We start from the raw sequence: 23284 nt of genomic DNA, 5'->3' as shown, positions 1-23284 counted from the left end.
GAGGCCTTCAGAAACAGGTTGCATCGGCGGAAAGGGCACAGGGGTCATGGGCAAGCCATGATCAGATCTAAGCACAGGGTCTTCAAAGTCCGCTGGGAATTTGGTGATCTATCTGCCGTCTCCTTCTCAATATATAAAAAGGCCAGGAAGAAAAGAAGACAAAAAAAAAAAAAAAGAGAGCGAGAGAGAGAGCAAGTTGAATATTATGGAAACATTCCATCTCAAGCCTCTTCCTTCTGTCTTTTTCACATCTCTTGTGCTGATGGGCTGACTGCCCTGTGAGAAAGCAACAGGGCACGTCCAGAGGGACTTCTAAAGAAAGCCTTTTTACTGGTCCCAGCTTTCTGGAGGGTTTATTTAAGTTGGATAAACTTCAAAGGGATCACAGAGCAGGCTCAGAAATGTACCCAGAGTCTAGATGCTTATCCAAACTGCCTGAAGCCCTCAAACTGGCTGTCATCTCTCCGGAGCTGGCATGTCCAGCATAGTTCTGAAAACTCCCTCCTCCAGTAGGGCCCCAAATGCCGGGAGACCAGCCCACTGATGGCTTTTCTGAACCTTTGCCCTATTTTCCTCCTGCCAGGAGCAGAGGTGTGCCCGTGGCCAGGGGAATGATATCAGGCAGGCTCTGGAGCACGCCTCGGTGTCTCCCATGATGCTTTTAGATTAACGAGGTGCCGATTCTTATTTCGTCCCTCATCAGCAATTCTCAGCTAACCCTGGTTCTAACATAAAACATGAAAAAGCAAACGCATCATATTTGCATTGAAGTAGCAGCCAGCACTGGACAGTGGATGAGGACAGATGTTAAAGCGTTCCCATTGGAAGGCCCGCTTCCACTTTCGGCCCAGTCTGCGAAGCGCTAACTGATGACTGGCCTCGTGATAAGGACATTGGCGTGAGTAGAGAGAGAAAAGCAGGACCAGCTGTTGGGTTGAGCGCATTGGCTTTGAAGGCCAGAGGGGAATGTTACTATGGGGAAACGTCACACGCATCCCCCTTTGAGGGCCCCCAAGGAATCCATCCTTACATAGTAAATGAGGCTTTCTTTCCTTTTCTTCCAGAGTCAAATTCATGCTACTCTTTAGGGGAGTGCATAACAGGCTGGTTTAAGCTGTCGTGATTTGAGTGCTTGTCTCCCTGGAGTTTGGAATTGCTCTATTTTCTTGGACCGTGAAGAACCAGATGGAAAGCTGGATTTTATAGTCTCTTCTGTTACTGTGGTCAGCAAAAAAAAAAAAAAAAAAAAAAATCCATGGATTTTGCTCATAAGTTTGGGAGCTGGGTAAGCTGAAGAGAAAGAAGGAGGGGCGTAAGATTTCCACTCCTTTTAGGCGGCTCTCTCGCATTCCTGCCCTGTTATTCTTTGGTCTTCATTTCTCAGTATATTCCAGGCTTTAAAGGCAGCATACAGAGACGCCTGGGTGGCTCAGTGGGTAAAGTGTCTGACTTTTGATTTTGGCTCAGGTCATGATCTCACGGGTTCGTAGGATCCAGCCCCATGTCAGACTCTGCACCGACGGCAGGGACCCTGCTTGGGATTCTCTCCCTCCCCCTCTCTCTGCCACGCCCCCGCTCACATGCACTCTCTCTCTCTCTCTCTCTCTCTCAAAATAAATAAACTTAAAAAAAAAAATAAAGGCAGCATACAGATCATTCAAACTGGTAACATCTAACTTGGTGAGCCTGTTTTCTCTCACTACTCTGTGCCAGGAACTGTCACAGGGAGTCCGGGGCAAACAGGAGAGATGTGGCCCCCGCACCCACGGAAAACAAGCAATTACAACAAAGTGGAAGAGAGGGGCAGTACCAGGCGCCAGGGGAGCGCAGGGCTGAGGGACCTCAAGCAGAGGGAACACCATGTGCCAAGGTCCAGAGGTGGCTAAGCACAGCGTGCTGAGTGACAGGGGGACCGTGTCTTGTGGTTGGAATGTGGATGGTGGGCAGCACAGGCAGCGGGAGACAAGGGTTTTATGCAGGGGGCCGCTGGGTCAGGTTTGCCTGCTGGGGACTTCACTGGCAGCAAATTGAAAAGTGAGAATGTGAGAAACGCTCTGCTCTGCGAGAGGGAGAAAAGGCTGCTGCACACTCTTTCCGCAGAGAAAAATCCCCAATTTGATGCCTTCTGGAATTCAAACCTTCCTTTTTTGTCATTAATAGTTTCCCCTGTCACCAGAATTCAACAGAATCTAGACGCTTTCTTCACATGTGGTCTGTGAGCCCCATTACGAGACTAGCTTTTTTGTTGTTGTCCTGAATAATTTATGGGAAGAGAATATATCAATGTAGTCTCTATATGATCCCATAATGGAAAAGAAGTGTGGCCAAAATGCCACGTCTGCTGTTCTCATTTTTCTGTTGGTTCTGCGGAAAGCTGCATATCAACCTCTCCTCCACAGCATCCGACTGCAATTTAAATTTCAGGACTGGCTCTAGTTGGAATCAAAGAGAATTAATTCCACAATAATTAGGTGACCGTTGGTATTCCTTCTCAGTAAGCAATACTGGAGCTTGGAGCTGAGCCAGGATGCCAGGGGGCAGTGGTGGGGGGCGGATGATGTGTCCCTAGGGGAGGTGATATTTTCCAGTGGATGGCCCTTCCATTACCAAGCTCTGCCTCACCTCTAACTGGTCAACCACAGAGCTCCCACGAACTCAGCAAAGTGCTCTGTGCTTTACAAAAGGACTGGAATCCAAGTGTTCCCCTTTGGCTGAAGCTGAAACAATAACAGGAACTTCCCCACCCACCTCTGTCTGCCTCAGGTAGTTGAGGTTTTGGAAGTGAGCTGATTGTTTTTCGGTCTTTGGAAGATCCTGATCCCCCTTTTATCCAGCGTGCTCCAAAATAAACACACCTGGGCCTGCCCCACGTCCTCCGAGGCACAGCCCTGGATGTTGGCGTTGGCTGGTCTCAGTACCTGAGAGAGGACTTGGACAATCTTGCCCCTAAAAAAGCACAGACATCCAACAGAACGTTCTCCTAGGAACACTTTGCTGGGCAGAGGGGGTTAGGGGTTTGAGATTTTCATAGACATTTAATCCTCAGCACCTAGAACAGAGCCTGGCAAGGGGTGGGAATGCAATAGGTTTAATATTTTTGTGGAATGAAATGAGTGTGCATCTTGCCGCCCAGGTATCAGCTATTTTCTCTCCCAGCAAATACCCCTTGACCTTCAGCCCACACTGCAGGACTTCTGCCTTTCTGAGATTTTGCAATTCCATTCTACCCATTTTTGGGGGGACTGGGTGAAAGGGAGGCAGTTTACAAAGTTAAGACAAGACTACTGAGTAGTCAAAAGATGTGCACCTGGGTTTAAATCCTGACCTCTCCATTTATCTTTCTGATAGTAAGGAAGTCACGTAGCCTCTTTTCAGCCTCAGTTCCTCATGATAAACGAGCAGAAATATCTATCTCAAAGTGCCGTAGTGGAAATAAAACAACACATTGTACTTAGCACAACAATGGGCACATAGTTAGCATTCAATACAGGATGACGGTGATGATGGTGATGTCTAATAACATTTATTAAATTCATGCCAGGCACTATTCTAGGCACTGGGGATACAGGAGTGAATAAGAAAAGAACAATCCTGCAATATGCATGTAAACTTTAAATAGGACATTCAAACAGTGACAAGTAGTATGAAAAACTAAAACAGTGTGAGATGATAGATGACTAGAATGTGGGGGAACAGTGCTACTTTAGATGTGGTGTCAAGGAATGTCCCTATCCCCACAAGGGGATTTTTGAACCGAAACCTGGATGGCAAGGTAGGGGCCAGCCAGTGAAGAGTCAAGGCAGGAGCATTCCAGACAGAGGGAAGAGCTAATCCAAAAATCCGGAGGTAGGAATGAGCTCAGTTCCATGGGTGAAGACCAGGTCAGCATGGCTGGAACAGAGGGGGACAGCAGGAGCAGGAAGTGAGGCTGGAGACACAGGCAAGGTGTTGGTCACATGGGGCCATGAAGTTCATAAGGCTGTGTTTAGCTTTTATTTTAAGAGGTATGGGAAGCCTCTGGAGGAATGTAAGCCCAGGAATAACACGATCTAATTTACATATAAGACAAACACTGTGGCTGCTCCACGAAGAATAGAGTGTGGGGAAAGAGTGAAAGCAAGGACATTGACCATGAGGCTACTGCAGTGACGTAGGCCACAGATGACGGAGTCTTGGATTAAAGTGATAGTGCAAACAGGGAGAAAAGAGTAGATGTGGGTCTACTTTGGAAGCAGAGCAAATGGAAATGGGAAAATATGTGGAGAAACAGAGGCCACCCTAGAACAATCCTAGGTTTCTGGCCTGGGAGTCTGGGTGAATTTTCTGAGATGAAGGAGAGGAATGAGTTTTGGGGAAAACATCAAAGAGAACTCTTACATGAGGCAGGCTGGACTACAGCACAGTGACAGGACCAAATGCCAATGAGACTGGGTCACATTGTGAAGGGCCTGGGGTGCCAGAATGAAGAGGCTGGGGCTTTTTTGTAGGTGCAGATGAAGAGGAACCATTGTAGGCTGCCCAGTGGGCAAATAGCATGATCAGCACAATGATTTTGGAAAATGCCTGGCTAGATGGTTAGATAGATGGGCTGGAATGGATAGCACTTCGTAACACTTCCTTTATTGAGTTTTTTTTTTTTTTTAATTTTTTTTTCAACGTTTTTTATTTATTTTTGGGACAGAGAGAGACAGAGCATGAACGGGGGAGGGGCAGAGAGAGAGGGAGACACAGAATCGGAAACAGGCTCCAGGCTCCGAGCCATCAGCCCAGAGCCCGACGCGGGGCTCGAACTCACGGACCGCGAGATCGTGACCTGGCTGAAGTCGGACGCTTAACCGACTGCGCCACCCAGGCGCCCCCCTTTATTGAGTTTTTAAAAACTACAGTGCCAGGCACTGTACTAGGTACAGGAGCTATGACAAGCAAAACCACACACAATCCATGCTCACATGGAAGAACTTAACAAATGAGTCAAATAAGCACGCAAACAAGTGTAGAGCCTAAACCACCAAGACCAAGTAAGTACGACTATATGCGGTCACTTAGTAACCAGGATTTGACTTTGTGGACCAGTCAAGGCTTCCCTGCTGAGAAATGGGCATCCACGGACACCAGTTCTAGGCCACCTCTGCCCCAACCTACTGTGAACTAGGGCAAGTCACTGTCTCTCTGGGCCTTAGGATCCCCATTTTAGGAAAGAAGAGACCCTACGTGATCTAATTTTCCTCCTCTGACGGCGGGGGATTTTCCTCTCCAAAGACCACAAATCTCACTCCAAACCTACTAATTGGCACATGGTGTCCTGACATTAGAGCGAAGTACTTCGCTGTTGCCTCCATCCTTTCCAGGAGGCCTGGGGCTGTTTCCCGTTGTCACGGCAACCGCCTGGGCCCTCCTCCGGCGGGCGGAAACTTAAGAGTGACTGACAACTGAAACTACACCACTATCACGCGTCCCATTTGCCAGGTTAAAACATGGCCACCACTGCAACAACCGACCCAAGCTTCTCACCAAATACCCGGGTCTGAGCAGTCCTGGGGCCTAGGCTAGGTCAGGAAAGGGAGCAACAGCACCGCGAACACAGCGAACAAGATTTCCGGAAACCTCCACCCAGCCCTTAGCTCCTCGGGCCTCTCCGCGAGGCACCCGACCATCGCCCTGTAGCGTCACTCCCGACGGCCCGTGCGCCCAAGATAGACAGCGACGGACACCCAATTAGAAGCGTGCCCGCCCCCCAGGCCCAGGCGGGGCAGGTTTAGGACCGGGAAGCTCCGCCCACCGCCGGCGTGTGACGTCGAGTCGCCATGGCCAGCTACCCGTACGGGCAGGTGAGTGTGGGGGGCGGGCGATTCCAGGAGGGGCCTCGCCGAATCCAGGCCCCGGCCCTGCCTTGCTTTCTCCCGGATTTCTCCGCGCCCTTCCCACGCTGAAGCTGGCTTCAGTGAGGTCTCGCGCGGGAGAGAAGGCAAAAGGGCTGGTCGGTCGCGCCCGTCTCACGTCACGCAGTGCTACAGGTCTGGGAGGTCGCGTCGCGCCCCCTCTGACGTCGCGCCGGCGAGGATTTGGGGACCTTGGACCCCACGTAACCAGGCTGGGCTCCGCTTGGGCCCCACACCTTCTCAGGAGTCCCGCGGGGGCTCCCTGCGGCCTCACCAACGCCAACAGAACATTGAGAGCACTGGTTTCGTCGGCATCGTTTGGGGCGTCGGAGAAAAACACACCCTGACATACTGCATGCGAACAATCAGGAGAATCTGTGGTTTTCGCGGGTTCCATGAGTGACCTTGCTTACTTAGTCTCACACTTCCGTTTCACGCGTAGGAAAAGTGAATCCCAGAGAAGGCAGAACTCATCTGAAGTCTCTAGGCAGGCAGCAGAACCCGGAAGCCTCAGCAACATGCCCTTGCCCACCTCCAGCCCATTTTGATCCAGCCAAGAACATCACAGCAAGGGGATTCTGTCGCCAGAATCCTTTGTTGGACGACAGATTGGTAGAGTGGTTAAAGTTCAGCTTGGAGTCAGAGGAAAGCTCACACCTTGGCTCTATCACTTAAATAGTTTTGAGCAGCTAGGCAAGGGTGTATTGCCTTTGTGAGCCTGTTTCCCCCTTAGTAAAATAGGGCCCAGTAATAGGGTCTACTTCATAGAGCTGCTAGGAAGAGTAATGAAGTCATGCTTGTAAAGCACTTGGTACTTCTAAAAGTGTAACTATTTTGATTTTTTTCTACACTCCTAGAAAGCCAGTGGTGGGGTGGGGTTCCTCAAATACCTTCATTTTAAGAAACCGAAGCCCAGGGAGGGCTCTCGAGTTGCCCAAGGTCATACTAATTTAGGAGACAAAACCCATGCAGGGAAAGTTGGAAAACAAATATATGGGATATTAGCGCCCCGCTGAGTATAGTCACGTGCCAAAAGAGTGGCGAGGAAGTGCGGCACTCTGTGGCTTTTGTACACAGTATTTGGACCTTTATTATCTCAGCGATGAAGGTCCTGTAGGCCGAATCTCTGGCAGAGATTATTATCCCCAATTTATAGCTGAGGAAGGAGCCCAAAGAAGTTAAGTGGCTTGCTCAAGGTCACATGTAGCAAGTGAGGGCTAGAACTTAGAACTCCTTTCATTGCGTATCTAACAGAGGTAGGGAAAAAAAAAAAAAAAAGGCTGCCATGGGCTGAGGTCAGGAGGAAGCATAACCTAGCAGGGTTTCTGAAGTTCCATTCCATTTGTTGGATCTTATGAAATGTTAATAGGCATTGCTAATAGAGGAAGATTCTGTGGTTTAGGTAGGTTTAGGAAATAGTCTGTTAAATACTACTGAATAAGTTTATTCAACATGGGGCATCTCTGAATTCTTAATTTGTTAATATGCTTTGTAAATCTGCCAGAGAGGACTGGGATATGCAGTATTTTTTTTTTTTTTTTAATGTATTTATTTTTGAGACAGAGACAAAGCATGAGTGGAGGAAGGGTAGAGAGAGAGGGAGACCCAGGCTCTGAGCGGTTAGCACAGAGCCCGATGCGGGGCTCGAACTCACAAGCTGTGAGATCATGACCTGAGCTGAAGTCAGACGCTCGACACAGCTGAGCCACCCAGGCGCCCCTGAATATGCAGTATTTCTTAAACTTACTTAACCATGGAGCTCCCTGCCACCCACCCACCCCCACCTCAACTGGCCGCTTTTTTAATGTCTGGTCATTTTTTTTTTTTTTTTTTGGTAACACTAGTATTCTGGAGAAACACAGTTTGAGAAAACATTGCCATCACGCCTTGTTTCTCGGTGGATGGTTTGGGTCACGATCACCTAGGAGCTTGTTTAAAAAGCACCCCTTGGGGCGCCTGGGTGGCGCAGTCGGTTAAGCGTCCAACTTCAGCCAGGTCACGATCTCGCGGTCCGTGAGTTCGAGCCCCGCGTCGGGCTCTGGGCTGATGGCTCAGAGCCTGGAGCCTGTTTCCGATTCTGTGTCTCCCTCTCTCTCTGCCCCTCCCCCATTCATGCTCTGTCTCTCTCTGTCCCAAAAATAAATAAACGTTGAAAAAAAAAAATTTAAAAAGCACCCCTTTTGGGGCACCTGGGTGGCGCAGTCGGTTAAGCGTCCGACTTCAGCCAGGTCACGATCTCACGGTCCGTGAGTTCGAGCCCTGCGTCGGGCTCTGGGCGGATGGCTCGGAGCCTGGAGCCTGTTTCCGATTCTGTGTCTCCCTCTCTCTCTGCCCCTCCCCCGTTCATGCTCTGTCTCTGTCTGTCCCATAAATAAATAAAAAAACGTTGAAAAAAAAAATTTTTAAAAGCACCCCTTTGGGTTCCACCTCAGACCTATTCTGTGCCCAGGAAGGAACCAAGCATCTACATCTTAATAAGCATCTGGAGTTCATTTGTATGCATCCTAGAGGCAATGACATAGAAATTAAGAGCCTGAACTTCCAGGTTAGATACAACTGGGCTAGAATCCTAATTCTAGCACTTAATAGTTATGTGCCTTTGGACAAACCATCTACAGGCTCTGAGCCTCAGTTTCCTCACCTTTAGAAAGGGAGGAATGATAAAAGGGAGGATTCTGGGGCGCCTGGGTGGCGCAATCGGTTAAGCGTCCGACTTCAGCCAGGTCACGATCTCGCGGTCCGTGGGTTCGAGCCCCGCGTCAGGCTCTGGGCTGATGGCTCAGAGCCTGGAGCCTGTTTCCGATTCTGTGTCTCCCTCTCTCTCTGCCCCTCCCCCGTTCATGCTCTGTCTCTCTCTGTCCCAAAAATAAATAAACGTTGAAAAAAAAAAAAAAAGTTGGAAAAAAAAAAGGGAAGATTCTGCCTTCATAGGGCTGAAATCAAGACAAAATACGATGAAGCCTGCAGGGAGCTTGGCACATTGCTGATACCAAGGGTGTGCAGGGCCTGGTGATGGCTCTTGCTCCCGCAGTTGCTGTTACCATGCTGCTTGGGCTTATGCTCAGAGTGAAATACTGAAGAGGAGCCCGAAGAGAAATGTGTCTAGAATAGAAGAAGAAATGCTTTTATCCCCCCCATTATACCCTTCTCTGCCTGTCCCTCCTGGTCCAGGGTATTCCAAGAAAGTGCCTGGTTGTTTTAGAGCATCCAAAGGCTTCGTTAACACCAGCCCCGCTTCACCCAGTAAGTACGTGGCCCTGGAGGATTCCATCCTATTGTTGGGAGTCAAAACTCCTCTCATTTGCCACTGCCTCCAGCCGTGGGGTCCTCAAGCATGGACTGGGTGTTGGGAGTCAAAGTCATAAAACTCAAGGACCCTTTCTTTGGTCCTGGGTGGGAGGGGGGCAGCCTTGATGGGTTTTGGTGAGTAAGAGCTTGGTCTCTGAGGCTGAGAGATTTGGCTGCACATCCCTGCTCTGCCATTTCCTTGCAGAAGTTTCTTGCAAAAGTCCAAGGCTCAGTTTTCCCTTCTTTAAAATGGGGTCATAAGAGAACCTACCTCAAGAGTTACTGTAGAGATTAAAGGAGATAATCCACGTAAAGTGCTTGGCGTCGTGTTTGGCATGTAGTAAATACTCCAAGGAAAGAGTGATACAGATGGATAAATTGTAGAATCGGCGTGATAAGTATTAAATGGGAGTAAGTGTAAGGCACTAGGACAGCACAGGAGGGACATCTAACTAAGTCTGGGGGTGAGGAAATCTTAGAGGGGGTGACATTTAAGCCAAAAGCTGAATCCCCAATCGGCATTAGTTGAGTGAAGAAAACGAGGGACTAGCGTGCACAAAGGTCGGGAAAAGAGAGCCTGATATCTTGGAGGAATTTCAGGAGATCGATATGTAGTGAAGAGGGGGGAACGGCTAAGAAATGAGACCAGAAAGGTAAGCAAGGACCAGATCCTAAAGGACTTTGTATGCCTTTCAAGGGAGTGCGGACTTCATCCTGACTAATGAGGGGAGCTGTTGAAGAGTCGTCTCTCCTTTGTGCTTTGGAGCTGGCACCATGGGGCACTGTGAGAATGGACTGAAGTAGGAGAGACGAGGCAGGGAGACCAGTTTCAAAGTGGTTGAAGCAAACTTGATTACAGAGAACGGCGACCTGGTGGAAATGGATTTGAGAAGCGTTTGGGAGGTAGAATTGAGAAAACTCAGTGCCTAATTGGGGTGATGGAGGGGAGGAAAGAGGAGGTGCCCAGGAGGGCACTGGGGTTTCAGGTTTCAGGTTTGGGTGACTGGGTGGGAGGTACTGTTCGCTGAGATGGGGACACAGAGGGAGGGATACATTTGGAGAGAAGATCCAGGAGGTTGTTGGGTATGTGGGTCTGCAGCTCAGGAGAGATGGAACTGGACAGACGATTTTGGAGTGTCAGCACCGAGGCGGTAATTGAAGTCTTGGGACAGTTCTTGGCCCACTGTCTATTGGCTGCAGGTTTCTGGCCTTTTAAATATTTTAGGAGGCTCTGCTGGTGAATGCCCAGACCACTCCTGTCTTCTTGATTGTTTAACCCCTTAGAATGGGCTGTCGCCTCCTCCAGCAGACACTTGAGGGACAGCCCCAGAGCACAGGCCTCCGTTTGCAAGGCAGCCTGCCTACTCCCTACCCCCTCAGGACTCGGCACGCACCCGCCTTTGATATCTCCGAACTCCACGAGGGTCTTGGGGGTAGAAGAATGAATGAATGCTCAGAGCCGAAGGAAAACACAGAGCTTCTTGAGTCGGTCCTGTAGGGGGAGCTGAGCTCCCCACTACTTGCGTGAATGCAAACAGAGGTTCAAGATGGTGCAGCAGAGATTCCATCACCTACTGAGAGGTTGGACTGGAGGGCCTTTGGGGTCTCTTACAGTCCTGTGCTTCTCAAATCAGGTCTGGGCGCTGGGCTGGAAAAAGAGTAAGATTCTTCTGAGTCCTGATTTCCGGGCTTGAAGCGTCTGAAAGATCACCCAGTCCACCTTCCCGCTTCAGCCCTGTCCACTGTAGAAACCCCTCGTATTTGACAGTTACATGGAGGACAGTCCCTGTTCAGTCACAATTGAGTGAACACAGCAGAGGGTGGTAGAGTAGAGGCCCCGTTTTGAATCCCAGCTCCTCTGTTCTAGTTGTTTGTCCCAGGCACATTAGTAAACTCTGTACCTTAATTTTCTCATCTGTAAAATGGGGGCAATAGCCCTTCCTCACAGGACTGAGGATCAGTGAGGGTCAGTTGAACTGGAAGCACCTAGCAGAACCTCAGTACGATGTGAATTGCCCCTTCCCTGCCCCAGTATGTCAAATGTTTATTTGCGTTTAGTAAAGACCTAGGGATAGTTTTCTGTGATGCTTTGGGAACCGTGGTTGCAGGACTTCTCCCGTCTTTTTCTTTCTTTCACAGTCTTGTGTTGATCAGCATGAAATGCTCTCGGAAAAAGCCTCAAAAGGGTTGGCAGCATGGAGTAGCATAAAAGAACAGGGAGTCAGGGACTCCGGTTTTCATGTCTGGTTCAGACCTTCGCTAACAACTCCATGACCCTGGAAACCATCTTCCCCAAACTTCCTCCGCAGCCTGGAGGCTCCAGTTCTTCGTGGGTACACGCTGGAAACCTGAGTCATTCTAAACACTTCCCTTTCCTTCCCCCTCCATCTACTCCCTAATCGAATTAGTCGTCAAGTCATGTCTAGCCTATCTCCGAAATAGCTTCAGAACCCATCCTGCTCGCCCCATGTCTAAGTCCGCTGTCTGGTTCAAGCCCTGCCTGCCTAGCACCTGGGCTGCTGCCTCCCCCGCTAGCTCATCCTCCACCCCGCTGCTGGTTAATTCTCTAAACAACGCTCTGATCACGTCCCTCCTCCATTGGAAACCCTTCTGTGGCGCTCTGTGTCCTCAGGCATAAAGCCCAAACTCTTTAGAGTGGTATTCATCTGTTCAAATATTTATGGAGGCTTGCAGGTGCCAGGCACTGTGCTGGACCCTGGGTACCATGATGAATGAGGCCCAGTGTCTGGCCTCGGGGAGCCCACTGTTGCATGGAGGAGGCAGAGACAGACAGAAAATACCTTAAGACACCAGTAACTCACCAGCTAACAGAAATGCAGCAGGAGGGGAGCTTGGTCAAGGAGCGTGTAAAGAGCCAGCCTTCCTGAGTTCACGTTGCATTCTTGTCCCCGCCCCTGCTTTTCAGGCCATTCCCCCACCTCTCTGTGCTCACTCATAGATGTGTGCCTTCATCAATCTTCTCCCTCCTGTCTGGAATGTCCTTTCCTGCTTTCCTTTTAGGGAATGCGCGCGCATCCTTCAAGGCCGCCTCCAGTATCACTCCTGCCTCCTCCAGGAAGCCTTCCTTGATCCACTTCATGCATTTCTTCATTTGATTGCTCATCCGTCATTCAACGAACAGAACAAATTACTCTGTTTATGTCTCCTTGATAGCAGTTAAGTAGACTTTTCTGATGGCACGGATCAAACTGTATCATAACCACTATGGGCCACAGTGGGATAGGCCCTATTTAGTTTTGCCCCGCCCCATACCTAGTACGGTGTGGTCACTCTATAAATACTTGCTGAATGAAGTCATTTCACAGGTGTGAAAAATCTTCCTTTTTCTGTTGGAGGACTGTTGGCAGGATTCTTCCAGGAGCAGTCGTCTCTCTCTCTCTCTCTCTCTCTCTCTCTCTCTCTCTCTCTCTCTCTAAGTGCTCTGTAAACTGCACAGGTAAAGGCTCTAACACAGGGCAGACCAGAAAGGGTTTAGCTGCTGCCAGACTGCACCAGACCCAGCAGGCCCCTGAAATGTGACAGCAGGAGGGTCAGAAGACCTGCCTGGCGACACCTGCTTTGGCGGCCTGGGGGCATTTCCCAGGGGGAAGGCCTGTGCCTCAGGTGCCCTAGGCCAGGTCCAGTTTATGGCTTTGCTCACAGGGCTTGTTGCGGAGCAGCTACTTCCTGCCTTGGTCTGGCCTGTTCTTTGGGTGCGCCCAGTCTCTGCAGGGCCCCCACCCCTTTTCTCATCCTACGCTGGAATCCTGTGCCCTATTGTTTAAGGAAAGAGCACTGTAGCAGGAGGCATTGGGAGTCACTGGGCTCGGGTGTGGTGGGGAGTGGTCTGCCTCCACCTCTGCCTCCAGCTCCGTGTGATTTGTGTGATTTGTGTGATTTGTGTGATTCAAGCGGTTCCCTTCCCCTCTCCTTAGTTACCCCATCCGTAAACTGAAGGGGTTAGGTTAGATGACCACCTCCTGGCACCCCTCCCATCACACTGCTCCAACTCCCTTCTTTTTGTCCCAGCTCAAATGCGGCTTTCTCCTGGAAACTCCCCTGATCTCACCCTCTTTCCTTTCTGGTCCCATGACGCATGGCTTATGCATCCATTCGCAGCACCCGTTTCCTTCTGCTGTTTTGTTAGATGTTGGAGAATGTTTCCATGCCTCTTCAGTTAACTGTTCAGTTAACTGCTCCTTCAGACTGTTCTGCTTCTTTATACACGCCCCCCAAGAATTTATCTGGTCCAGGGCTTTGCCGATGATAATTAATATAATAATAACAACAGCCAAGATTTATAGATCGTTTGCTTTTGCCAGGCACTATTGTGAGAACTCTTTTTCTCACATTGGTGGTTTTCTTTTTTTTCTTTTTTCTTTTTTTTTAATGTTTAATTTTGAGAGAGAGAGACAGAGTGAGAGCAGGGGAGGGACAGAGAGAGAGGGAGACGCAGAATCCGAAGGCTCTGAGCTGTCAGCATAGAGCCTGGTGCGGGGCTCGAACCCATGAACCGTGAGACCTAAGCCAAAGTTGGACGCTCAACCGACTGAGCCACCTATGCGCCCCACTTTAGTGGTTTTCAAACTGTCTTTCGAGTCACCATAAGGTTTCTACAGAGCTCCCTCAGGATCTGACAAGAGAGGGGGCCAGCATGGTCGGGGCTCTAAAACCCCCACCTCGCTTCTACCAAAGCAACTTGCTTTTATCTGTTAAAATTACATTTTATCAGAAGAGTCTTTAGCTAAGAGTTAAACTGACAAAATTCTGCTGCATGTATTTCTTGTAATCAGCAGAACCTTCCAGTGAGGGAGAGATTATTATATTTTACTTGTGAGGAAACAGGCACTGGGAGATTAAGCCAGTGGCCCACGGTGAGAACTCAGCTGGTGAGTGCAGAGTTTGGAATTGAGATTGGTCTGTGATTTCACCGTGAAGGAGCCTTGCTGCTAGCTCTGGCAGTTTCCAGGGTGGAAAAGCCCCCACGATGCCGAGTGGGGAAGGTGGAAGGACCTCTTCCTGCCCTCCCTCAAGAAGCCTCCCTTCCTTGAGCAAGCCGACCTCCTTTAGATGAAGTGTGAATTTGGCCTTAGCCTTGAGGAAAGGTGCCCCAGAAGCTACCAAACACAATAAAAAGAGGAAGTCCAGGCTCTCAGCAGCTAGTCCACTGGTGTGCGTTACAGGTTTATCTAGAACACGTCCAGATGGTACCCTCCTCAGAGCTGGGCCCAGCTGCTCCCTATGCCTTTGAGCCCAGCCTGTCTGCAGATGTGCTGGGGCTGCCCTCTGTCATTTAGGGAGTTGTAGCTGAACACTCGGAGTTTGTGGGTCCCTGGCTAGTGGTGTGGGGACGTGGACAAGAGAGGGAGCACCCCCTTGTATGTGTGCTACCATATACGTGGCCTGGGCTCAACAGCTGGGAGACCCAGGTCCTGGTCCCAGCCCCTCCACGTGGTCTATGCGTGATTTTTCTGGACCTGGCTTTCCTCCTGCCTAGCACAGTGCTGTTATTAATAGTTAATGTGTTTTGAGTGCCAGGGCCTCGGTCGGGCACTTCACATGATCGGTGTCATTTCGTTCACATACCAACCTGGGATAGGCGCTGTTTTTATTCCCACTTAGAGCAAAGGATATTGAGGCTTAGAGAGGGTAAGTCATGAGTCCAGTTCATAAATGGCAGAGCCTGAAGTCAGACTGGTCTTTTTTGCCTCTTACCGATCGCACTATGGTGCCTAAGGAGTAGGGTCTCCCCTGCCTGTCTCCCAGAGTCACGAGTGAGATGCTTTTGTGTCTCAGGCTCTTCTAGAATAAGGAAGCCATGCTGCCGATACAGCATCTGTGATCGAAGAGGGTCGGGGTGTGTGGTGCAAATCACATTTGCGCCGTGAATTCGCCACACAGGGCTGGAGGTAGCACAGGATGAGGATTTGGGATTTTGATTCATTCAGCTCCTCATTCGTTCAGTAGATATTTACCGAGCATCCATCCATTCGGCACTGGGGGCTGGGGATACGAGTGGCAAACCAGACACGATCCCAGCCCCCACGGAACCCCTCGGCGTGAGAGGAAGGGGAGCCAGGAGGGCAAGCCCTGACTTCACAGGTCGTTGACAGTACGATCTTGCCTAAGTTTTATCTTCTCTGGAAGCCTCAGGTTGCCCGTCTTAGCAGTGAGATCATAATTCCAGCCCTGCCTATGGGGTCAGCTGCAAGAGGGCGGTGGCAGTGGCAGTGCTTTGTAACTGTAAAGTGCCAGACTGTGGCTGGTTTCCAGCCTTATCATTCTGACGGATATTTTGCTCTTGTTACAGGGCTGCCCAGGAGCTGGAGGACAAGCGCCCGGAGCCCCTCCGGGTAGCTACTACCCTGGACCCCCCCACGGTGGAGGGCAGTATGGCGGTGGGGTACCCCCTGGTGGCAGTTACGGCGGGGGTCCTGCCCCCGGGGGGCCTTATGGACCACCGGCTGGTGGAGGGCCCTATGGACACCCCAATCCTGGGACTCCAGGAGGACTATATGGTAGTGCGGCCCCAGGGGGTCCCTATGGCCAGCCACCTCCGAATTCCTACGGTGCCCAGCATCCCGGGCCTTACGGACAGGGACCTCCTCCAGGTGAGTAGGGATCTTGGACTCCAGGTGCCTCTGACCTTGTTCTGAGTTATCTGGGGCCCGTCCTTGCCCTTCCTGTGGGTGTGCGGGCAGTCTCGTCTCTGGCTCCCTAGCATCTTGCTTCTGGCTCCAGCTTGCAACAGCAGAACAAGGAACGTGTTAGTTAACTTGCTGTGGTAACAACAACTCCAAAATCACTTCGGCTTACAACAGCAGACGTGTATTTCTATCGCTCGCTCGCACTCACTTACTCTTGCTTACGTGTCAGCGGCTGAGGATTTGGCTGCCGAGGTTCTGAGCCACATGTCTGTGCTTTCCACGTCCAGGCTGAAGGAGCAGCCCCTGAGATACGTTGCGAATGTGCAGGAAAGATGGGGAGGGCTGGCAGGAAAGCACAGTGCCCCTTAAAGTTCCTGCGCTGAAGTTCTTTACATCTTCTTCCACCCGCGTTCTGTCGGCCCCATCACAGCCCCTGGTCAAGCCTGACCTACCATCAGTAGGATGGGAATGGATAGTCCTCTTGCGGAGGGGCTCCACAAGCCACCGGGCAGTGGAGAGGGCGTACGGCACTCTTACAGGGGAGGGGCGGGGGAGTCGGCAAACAACTGGAGGCAGTGCACCTCGGGGAGGACCCATTTCTGGGGGAGGGAGATTGGCCCTTATGTGTAGAAAGGCAAGATAGTGAAGTTGTTGAAAACCCGGGCTTTTGGGGCACCTGGGTGGCGCAGTCGGTTAAGCGTCTGGCTTCAGCCAGGTCACGATCTCGTGGTCCGTGAGTTCGAGCCCCGCGTCGGGCTCTGGGCTGATGGCTCAGAGCCTGGAACCTGTTTCCGATTCTGTGTCTCCCTCTCTCTCTGCCCCTCCCCCGTTCATGCTCTGTCTCTCTCTGTCCCAAAAATAAATAAACGTTGAAAAAAAAAAATTAAAAAAAAAAAAAAAAAAGAAAACCCGGGCTTTTGATACCAGACCACGTACTGACCTGACCAGATCACTTCACCTGTTTGTGCCTCATCGTCCACACGCGTAAAATGGGTGAATGCCACGACCTGATGAGATTATTAATGAGGATTCGATGAGAAGGTGCAGGTGAACGCTGGGCACGGCGGGAAGGCCTTAGTACCCACTGTGCTGTAAGAGGACTCGTTTGGGGACATCTCAGCAAGGAGGTGTTCCGCATGTAATGGGGTAGCACGTGTGACGAAGGCCTTACCACTGAGAGGTACTGAGACAGGCAGGAGAATGCCGCAGGGAGAATAAAGATCAAAGATAGTGAAGGTGAGGTACTGGACAAGGTCGGCGGCGGGGGGAGGGGGGCTTGGAGATCCAGTGGAAGCAGAGAATCCTGGTGGGCGGCCTCAGGCTCAGTGCAAATTTCCAAGTGGCTGCAGACAGGGGGTCAGGGAGGGGGAGTGCCTGGGTCCCTGTGTCCTCACGGACTCAGCCTCTTCACAGAACGCTTACCCCCAGGAGACCAAGCCAGCAGCACGGCATCTAGAACCGCCCTGGCGCACCTGCACGGCCTCCAGGGAGCGGCCCCGCTGGGCGGCTGCGGCATCTTCGCGCTCGTTCCCAGGCGGGCGGCCTCGAGGGAGATGCTCACACCTTGGGGGTTCTAAACACCGAGGCAGTGGCATTTATCTTGTCAGAGCTCAGAGCTTCTGGCTGTTTGCTTTCAGCCCAGCAGCTTCATGGCGGAGTCCCTCGTCCTTTTGAAATCTCGTCTGTGAGCCCACGTGAGGTCACTGCAGGGGAAGGAGCCCCTCTCTGGGAGGCTTATCCCCGTAGGACCTGAGGGCAGAGATCATCTCTAGGGCTGCAGAGAGAGGAGAAATGTGCCTCAGACCTTTCGCTGCTTGCCATCTACGGCTTCCCCTCGTGTGGCCACCTTTGTCTCCTTTCCAGTGCAGCTAGTGACTCCCTGGAACAGCGCTTCCTAAAGCCTGATCCAGGGGCGCCTGGGTGGCTCAGCCGGTTAAGCATCTGACTCTTGGTTTTGGCTCAGGTCATGACCTCACGGTTCATGCATCCAAGCTTCTGTGCTGATGGTGCGGAGCCTGCTTGGGATTCTGTCTCCCTCTCTCTCTGTCCCTCTCCCACTCGTGCACACTCTGTCTCTCAAAAAAATAAAGTTTTTAAAAACTAATAAAAAAAACGAGAGAAGGAGTACAAAGGAGAGGGGAAGGAAGCCGGTCCAGAGATGGAAGAATAGGGAAGGCTTTATGGAAGGAACGGCATTTCATTTGGGTGTTGCAGGGAGACAGGAAATGGATGCAGAGAGATGAGGGAGAAAGGGTTACACGGCGGGGAGCAGCAAAGCCTCCGCTGTGGGAATGAGCAGGGGTGGCTAAGAGTGAGTATATAATGCTCCATCTCGGCTGGAACAGAGCTGCGAGGGGGACAGAGTGCGAGAGGTAGGCAAGAATGGACCACATTGCGGGAGGGCCTGGCATGCTGTGTTAAGGATGCTGGACTTTATTTTGCAGGCGGTGGGGAGCCTTGAAAGAGGTTTGAGTTGAGGCGAGGGGTAATGGGTTAGAACTGAGTTAATTTTGGAGATGACTCTAAAGGGACAGGGTGGCAGAGAGTAGCTGTAAGGATGGGTTGGTTAGGCATTTTGGTTTGTTACAACAATCCACGTGAGAGGTGTCTGAACCAGTGCAGGTGCGTCGGAACGGGGAGGAGGCACCTGTGTGTGGATCTCACAGAACCGGGCAGCTCTCTCTGGGTGTGTGGGGGTGAGGAGGTGTCAGAGATGTCTCCAGGGAGGTTTGGGGATGGGTCCTCGCGTTGGAGGTGATGGGGAACAAGAAGAGGTAGAGTTCTGTGGCCACGCACACTCTGGTGACTCCTGATAGAATATGTCAGCTGTCACCATGCCAGGAAGATCAGACCTGGATCAGACCTGATTCCCACACCAGAGGGCCCCTTGCTGCTGTGACTCTCAAAATATTCATCCCTGGGCTGTGCCTGGTAGCTGCTCAGCAAATGTTTTTGGGTTGCCGGTCTTTGGGGAAGAGATAATCCTTCTTTGCAGAGAATTCTCAGTCAGCCGGAAAGTCCCTGTTCCTTAGAAACTTAAGATCAAAGAGAGAAATGACTGGAACACTGTAGGAAAAGCCCAGCAGGTTCACAGAGTAGAAGCCGGCTGCAAATACTCGTTGAGTCTGCACCGAAGGTCCTCTTCCATGAGAACAAGGCTGTTGGCTTAAGGGGAGACGGGGTCGGTGGACCTGTGAGGCTTTGTGGGTAAGGAAAACCCATCGCCAGCGAGGCACCGAGGCCGGCCCTCCCCAGTATTTCTTCACACTGGCCTTGAGACCTGTGACTAATTCCTCTGGCTTGCACCCCTTCCTGCAGGTGGTGTTCCTCCCAACGTGGATCCTGAGGCTTACTCCTGGTTCCAGTCCGTAGACTCTGATCACAGTGGCTACATCTCCATCAAGGAGCTGAAGCAGGCTCTGGTCAACTCCAACTGGTCCTCGTTCAACGACGAGACGTGCCTCATGATGATAAGTGAGTCCTAGCCCTTCCCCGTGGGCTCGAGCTGGGGCAGTGCCACCTGAGACCTGATGGTGGCTGGGCAGCCATTCTGAAGAGAAATCTTCCTGCCAGGGAGGATTTCAGGCAGGAAGTTGGGTTCAAGGTGAGATCCTCTAGACTGAGAGCTCCTTCCCTGAGATCTTTTCTCAAGTTCCGGACCCCGCTGAGTCACATGCCGTTTTCCGTTCTGCAGAGTGGGACCCCCTACCCTGGTAGCAGATGGCACAGAGGTGGTCAGCTGCCAAGCGTACAGAGAATACGCAGTTCTGGAAGGGCTAGAGCTGAGGGTGGCCAAGGGTAGGGGCTGGTCAACACTTGATGAGAGTGTGTCTCAGGTACAAGCATCTGGGCCTCGGGCCCGTGGCTCTGTGGAGTCTCCTACTCTGGCCTGGGTTGTACCCGCGGACCCTCGGCCCTCAGTCTTGAAGCTTTTCTTCCCTCCACCCCGTCTCCACCCAAGACATGTTTGACAAGACAAAGTCAGGCCGCATCGACATCTATGGTTTCTCGGCTCTGTGGAAGTTCATCCAGCAGTGGAAGAACCTCTTCCAGCAGTATGACCGGGACCGCTCGGGCTCCATCAGCTACACTGAGCTGCAGCAAGGTGAGGGCCACGGTGGGGACTCTGCACAGGCAGAGCTAGACTTTTCCATTTACTCCCTATGCAGGGAAGGGGGTTTTCTCTAGCCTCTGACTCCCACATGTCCACCTACACTCTAAAACTCAGCACGGATCCCTTCCCCATCCCTTCTGTGATCAGGCTGGGGCACTGAGCCAAGATCCAGGGCAAGAGGGCACCTGGTTCCGGGATCGGGGCTGGACTCCTGGTACCACTAGATGAGAGAGACCAGCCAGCAGGGAGCCTCGGGGATGGGAGCTCGGCGGCCCAGGGCACTTTGAGACCAGTGTGTGTGGCCTGTGTGGCTCTTTCCTCTCTAGTTTCTAGCATGCAGAATGGAAAGAGCCCTGTACAAGGACTCAGAAAGGTGGTTTTTGTTACCAGCTCTGCTAGAAGGCAGTTTCCTTCCCAACCCTGGGATCCAGACCACGCTAAAAGTTGCATTCGGGTAAGATGGCCTGAGGCCGTAGCTCCAGGTCTGGTTCCATTTCGGACTCTACAAGATGGGTGGTTAGTGGGGTGATAAGAATCTGACAGGGAGCTTTGCCACCTGGGAGGGGGAAAGGGCTTCCTGAGAACCTGGCCCCTTCCTTGCTTGACTGTGGATTTCAGTCAGACTGAGGAGCTCTGGGTGGGGGTGAGCTCACCATGTCTGTGCCCTGGTTGAAGGAAACAGAGATGACCTGTACTGATCATGCTGGGTCCTGTCACGGATATTGGTGAGGGTGACGTTTACACCAAAATCGGTACTTACAGAGCGCTTGCTGTGTGCCAGGCACTGTATGAAGCACTTCTGATATGTTACATCACTTGTTCTGCCCGTGCAATAGCTACTGTTTACTGTTCCCCACTCTTAGGTGAGGGATCTCTTATTATTGCCCCTTTACAGGTGAGAAAACTGAGGCTTAGTTTAGGCAACTTCCCCAAGGGCCACGTAGCAAAAGGGGAGCTTTTAGCCTGGGCTGGTAGATGTGCAGAGAGGAACAAAGGAAGCCTCCCAGGTGGAGGGACAGAGAGCGGCACTCAGGCCGTGACCTTGGAACTGCCCAGCAGCCTCGCCTGGGGAGAGGAAGACGATTTGATTATTTTTAACAAATAACAAAGTGTTGTTATGTGTCAGGCACTGCGCCAAGTGCTTTATAGGATCACCTCCTTTAATCCTTACTAGAACCTACAAGGTAAGTATTATTCCCATTTTAGGGATGATAAGACAGGGGCTTAGCAAGGGTAAGCAACTTGCTGAAGGGCTGTCTCGACTACGGAGCAGGCCTTTGTCATGTCTACTCTGTCGTACCGCCTCTGATGTCCGCCCCGGGAAGGTTGGTCCCGGGGGCGCGGGCTTCCTTCTGTAATGCACATGAGTCACAGAAGAGCTAGCCCCGTGTCCTTCTGGGACCCCGTGGCCCCGACTGAACAGGCAGTAGTGGAGATTTGGAGAAAGGGATGGGAGCTTTCCAGCTAAGGGCACCATCCAGCTAGAGCCCCTTTTGTGCTCCCACCATCTTGGACAGACCCTAGGGACCTCTGTCCTCTCCGTTTTGGCGCTCATCTCCTCCAAGTCCCCTGCACTGCCGTGCTCCACGGAGCTGGTGGATGGTGGTGCCCGTGGTAAGGTTTTGTGTCTGCTCTCTGTGCCCCTCCCTCCCCTGCAGCTCTGTCCCAAATGGGCTACAACCTGAGCCCCCAGTTCACCCAGCTCCTGGTCTCCCGCTATTGCCCGCGCTCTGCCAACCCCACCATGCAGCTAGACCGCTTCATCCAGGTGTGCACCCAGCTGCAGGTGCTGACCGAGGCTTTCCGGGAGAAGGACACAGCTGTACAGGGCACCATTCGGCTCAGCTTCGAGGACTTCGTCACCATGACAGCTTCTCGGATGCTATGACCCAGCCCATCTGTAGAGTGGAGTGTACCAGGGGCCTTTCCTGGCCCCTTAGAGCGGGAGAGGCGTGCGGGCCTCTCCGCTTTTCCTGTCCCTCCTAGAAAAAGATTCTCCCTTGCCTGATGCAGCGCTGTTCCCGAAGAGGGCTGGGAGTCTTGTGTCAGTCACCAAATAGCGGGGACCTAGGCTGAGGCCACACAAGAGGTGGCCAAAGAGAGGACTGGACGTTGAATGCCCTTGGAGCCCTGAGTATTTCAATGGCCCAGCCTCGTGCCAGGAGCAGAAGATGCCAGTTAGTGTCCAGTCCGCTGGGCTCTAGCCTCTAGCTGTCACTTCTCCACCCTGACACCAGGGGTAAGTGATCATCAGCCTCATGCCATTAGCACCTGAGTCCCTTCACCCATACCGTCTTGTCAGATGAACCCAGTTTCTCCAAAGTGGAAGCTGACCAAGCACGAGGGAGGTTTGTCCGCGGGACCAAGTGGCTTGGATTCCACCACCCCGTGTCCCCAAATCCCCGTGTGTTGTCTTGTAGCTGCCTGGCTGCTGGCCCTGCTCGGGGGCTTGGACCGCCTGCTCTCTGGGCACCCTTGGCCAGGCTACCCCTCTGCAGCTCGGACCCCTCACTTGCCTGCCATTCTCTGCTCGGCTTCAATCCCCAGGGGACAGTTGTCACCTCCCACTGCCAATGCTGTTTTTTTAAGTTGTGTGTTTTTTCTTTCGGGGCCAAAAGTTCAGTGAAACTGTAAGCTCAATAAAAGGACAGAACTCTGGAGTTCCGCGTTTTCCGTCACACTTCCTGGCTCCAGTTCACACCCCCGTGTGCGTGCCCATTCGGCCACTCGTCTCTTCCTCGTTCACCGCGTATGTAAGTACATAGCGTAGACCACACCATGCAGAAAGAAGTGTCTCGGGGGGACATGGCCCACGTGGGGCTGGTGCCATTTGCCAGGGTGAAGTTGAAATGTAGGGACTGGCCGGGTTCACTTCAAGAAGCCAGCTGTGTTTGATAACGGTTTTCGGGCTGGCGTGGTAGGCTACGGGCAGCCGCCCTAAACTTTTCACAGCATGGCTTTTTCATTATCTCAAGCCTTAGTTTTATCTTACAGACAAACTGCATTTATTAAGTCATAACTTTCCCCCCATTTTTATTAAGCACAGACATCTGTGCTTGCCAGCTAGATCCTTAGATCAGCATGATAACCAGTCTACACCAAATGTCTGTAGTGATCTGACAGAATTTCAATCAAAAGCTAAGACACCAGACATTCTGGTTTGTTGGGGGACTTTATCATGGGCACCAGTGTGATAATCCTTTTGCTTTGGGTGATGAAGATAAGAAAGCTCTTGTCCCTGCACTGGGTGCTTGGGGGAAGCAGCTCAGTGAGCCCAATAGGTTTGCCGGGCTCAGCCAGTTCAGCCCTGTTGTCCCCTGGGCTGCCATGTGCTAGAATCCTGGCACCAGACCAGC

General features: G+C 51.7%; 1 protein-coding gene across 3 annotated transcripts; it reads left to right on the top strand.

The window, feature by feature from the left end:
• Positions 1-5691: 5691 nt before the first annotated feature.
• Positions 5692-22588, top strand: PEF1 (penta-EF-hand domain containing 1). Of its 3 annotated transcripts, none has more exons than XM_086716293.1 (6): positions 5692-5828; positions 15478-15778; positions 19133-19288; positions 19776-19919; positions 20319-20382; positions 21587-22588. In XM_086716293.1, the coding sequence occupies exons 1-6, from the start codon at positions 5805-5807 to the stop codon at positions 21912-21914; spliced, it is 1017 nt and encodes a 338-aa protein (XP_086572419.1). In that variant the 5' UTR covers positions 5692-5804; the 3' UTR covers positions 21915-22588. The 3 variants fall into 3 exon arrangements, with proteins under 3 accessions (XP_086572419.1, XP_025789792.1, XP_025789783.1); XM_025934007.2 differs by having other exon boundaries at positions 20255-20382; positions 21587-21745; XM_025933998.2 differs by lacking the exon at positions 20319-20382 and having other exon boundaries at positions 5693-5828.
• The last annotated feature ends 696 nt before the right edge of the window (positions 22589-23284 follow it).

The sequence above is a fragment of the Puma concolor genome, chromosome C1, assembly GCF_028749965.1.
Source record: "Puma concolor isolate L17-30 chromosome C1, mPumCon1.1.hap2, whole genome shotgun sequence".
In the NCBI taxonomy this organism is placed as follows: Eukaryota; Metazoa; Chordata; class Mammalia; order Carnivora; family Felidae; genus Puma; species Puma concolor.
Note: the sequence above shows the minus strand (reverse complement) of the source record. Positions and strands in the feature narration are given on the sequence as shown.